General features: G+C 31.1%; 1 protein-coding gene across 1 annotated transcript in view; it reads left to right on the forward strand.

Annotated features, from left to right (window-relative positions):
* Window positions 1–2,429, forward strand: part of LOC106465199 — a 51,163-nt gene that overhangs the window by 39,117 nt on the left and 9,617 nt on the right. Inside the window, exon 3 of the mRNA XM_013925404.2 lies at window positions 1,477–1,532. Coding sequence (XP_013780858.2) covers window positions 1,477–1,532 — 56 coding nt within the window. The remainder of the gene's footprint in view (window positions 1–1,476; window positions 1,533–2,429) is intronic.

The following is a 2,429-nucleotide window of genomic DNA, read 5'->3' on the forward strand; positions in this document are numbered from 1 at the left end:
TTGTGGATAAATGATCATGATGCACATCAAATTCTGCTTAGCTTTGCCATTACTACCTGTAATAGCCCTGCATAATCACGTTTGGTGTATTTTGTGGATAAATGATCATGATGCACATCAAATTCTGCTTAGCTTTGCCATTACTACCTGTAATAGCCCTGCATAATCACGTTTGGTGTATTTTGTGGATAAATGATCATGATGCACATCAAATTCTGCTTAGCTTTGCCATAACATTACCTGTGATAGCCCTGCATAGTCACGTTTGGTGTATTTTGTGGATAAATGATCATGATGCACATCAAATTCTGCCAGCAATTCTGTCGCTATTTTAGGCTTCTGTGACTTCCAGACACTCCTATCTTTTGACTGAGTCCAGAAGTTTGGATTAACTCATGTCAGAAAATGGTAAAATGCTGCCATTTTCATTATTTATCACATTAATGCAGCATCTAGCTGGAGCTGCTATGTTGGAACATTTAGAGCTTGTGATTGGCTGCCACGAGTACTTCTCTAGTAGCATTCTATTTGAACTAAGAATATTTTTGACGATACAAAACCCCTTTTAAAGATTAATGTACACTTTTTGGTCTGAGGACATTCTAAACGTGAATGACCCTTGATAATAAGTGACTAGCACAATAATAAGATTAATGCATCCCAAAGCTAGTTATCTGCACGGTATTCATTAACATGTGCGACAACGCGTGTAGCTGCGAAAAATTTTTTAAATTTTGAAGAACAAAAAATAACATTTTCAAACTAGAAGATAAGGAGCGTCTGGTATATTTTACATACCACACGATTACGGGCAATTTAAAACTTTATTATTTGCAGTAAATATAAATTTCACGGTTCATGCTTAGAGACGTCACTGAGTTGTGAAATTGCATTTTCAACAATTCTCAATATGTATGTTTGTGTGTGTAAGTATATATTCTTGTGATTTTGATCGACCCAAGTGTTGATAAATTAATGAGACTTATTAAATATCAGTCGTGGTTCAAATGACTATTCTATAATAATTAATGTTTAGTACTTCTAAATGGTTTGGTTTGCTTAGCTGTGGGCTATCTTTCCCCTTGTTGGCAATTCTTAAGTTTGTCAGACCCTTTAGGACCCCTTTTGGCTCGCCCCCCCCAAAAAAAAACAATTGCAAACGCTGCGGGGGCATACTTACGCCACTGATTATAGGTGTCATATTTTATAAGTGCTTTTATTACTGGACACTTTATTATCATTATAATTGTTACCGGAAATTGATTTAAAAAAAAAGGTAAAATATGTTTTATGTCTATAGATATAACAAAGAATTACAGGAATAAGAAAACGATTTCTTTTTATTATTTCATGTTGGAAAGTACTGACTCTTCTTTAACTTGTAAGCATTTTTTTTTGTATTCTGTGATATCATATTATGTTGCTTAGTTCTTAATACTTAAAGTTTACAACTTCATTTTCTGCAAACCTTAACAGGTAAAGCATTTGTTTCTTCTGATCGTCCGATACTTTCCGGAGAACTCAACTCTAAGGTAAGACTTTTCTGACGCTTTATTGTGAAAGATAAAGATGAAAACGATTTAGTATAGTTACATAACTAAGCAAAAAATAATAATTCTATCTTATTTTCATAATTTGAAGTTTAAGTGACTTTTTCCATTCTTATGCAAATATTATATAAAATATTATCCTTAATAATATAAAATAAATATTAAATGTAAGTTAAATATATGACTGCGCATTGATACTACTCGTTTTTGCCTCATTACTGCAGTATAAATAATGTTTTTAAGAAATTTGTTTATTCAGTATATGTTTTAATATTCTGGCAATTTTAGATCAATTATATTATTTAAACTGTTCCATATATGTCTTTGTAAAACAGAATTGTACAATTTACATCAGAGCCTAAACAAATCATGATTATAAAATTACTACCATGTTTATTTGCCACATCTGTTGGCAGTAGCTGACAGGTGTGTTTTTATTCTTTTACAGAGTGTTCTTTAAAAAAAAGTGGGCTGTTTTGAATATATAAATAACACATTTCAAATCTATAATAAGTTTTGTGTAACGATATTAGTAAATAGTGTACTGTGATCGTGTTTGTTTTAGAACTCACTGATAACTCTTAATGGTTTACCGACGATATGAAATAAAAAGCACTTTAAATACTTTAGATTCATTTACGCAGTCATATTCTAAAATCTGAAAATTTGAATTTCTTTCGGGAATTAATAAAACGTTATATATTTTATAACACACACTCATATCTCTAAATGAGACCTACTCGGGTTACGGAAAGTAAATTTCGGAAAAATGCTATCACATTTACAAAAATATGAAACACTGAACAGTAATTATAGTATTTTGGCACTTGTGTATAAAGTTAAAATCATAAATAATATTCAACGTTAAACTGGTACACA

Source organism: Limulus polyphemus, unplaced genomic scaffold (assembly GCF_000517525.1).
Source record: "Limulus polyphemus unplaced genomic scaffold, Limulus_polyphemus-2.1.2 Scaffold66, whole genome shotgun sequence".
Classification (NCBI taxonomy): Eukaryota; Metazoa; Arthropoda; class Merostomata; order Xiphosura; family Limulidae; genus Limulus; species Limulus polyphemus.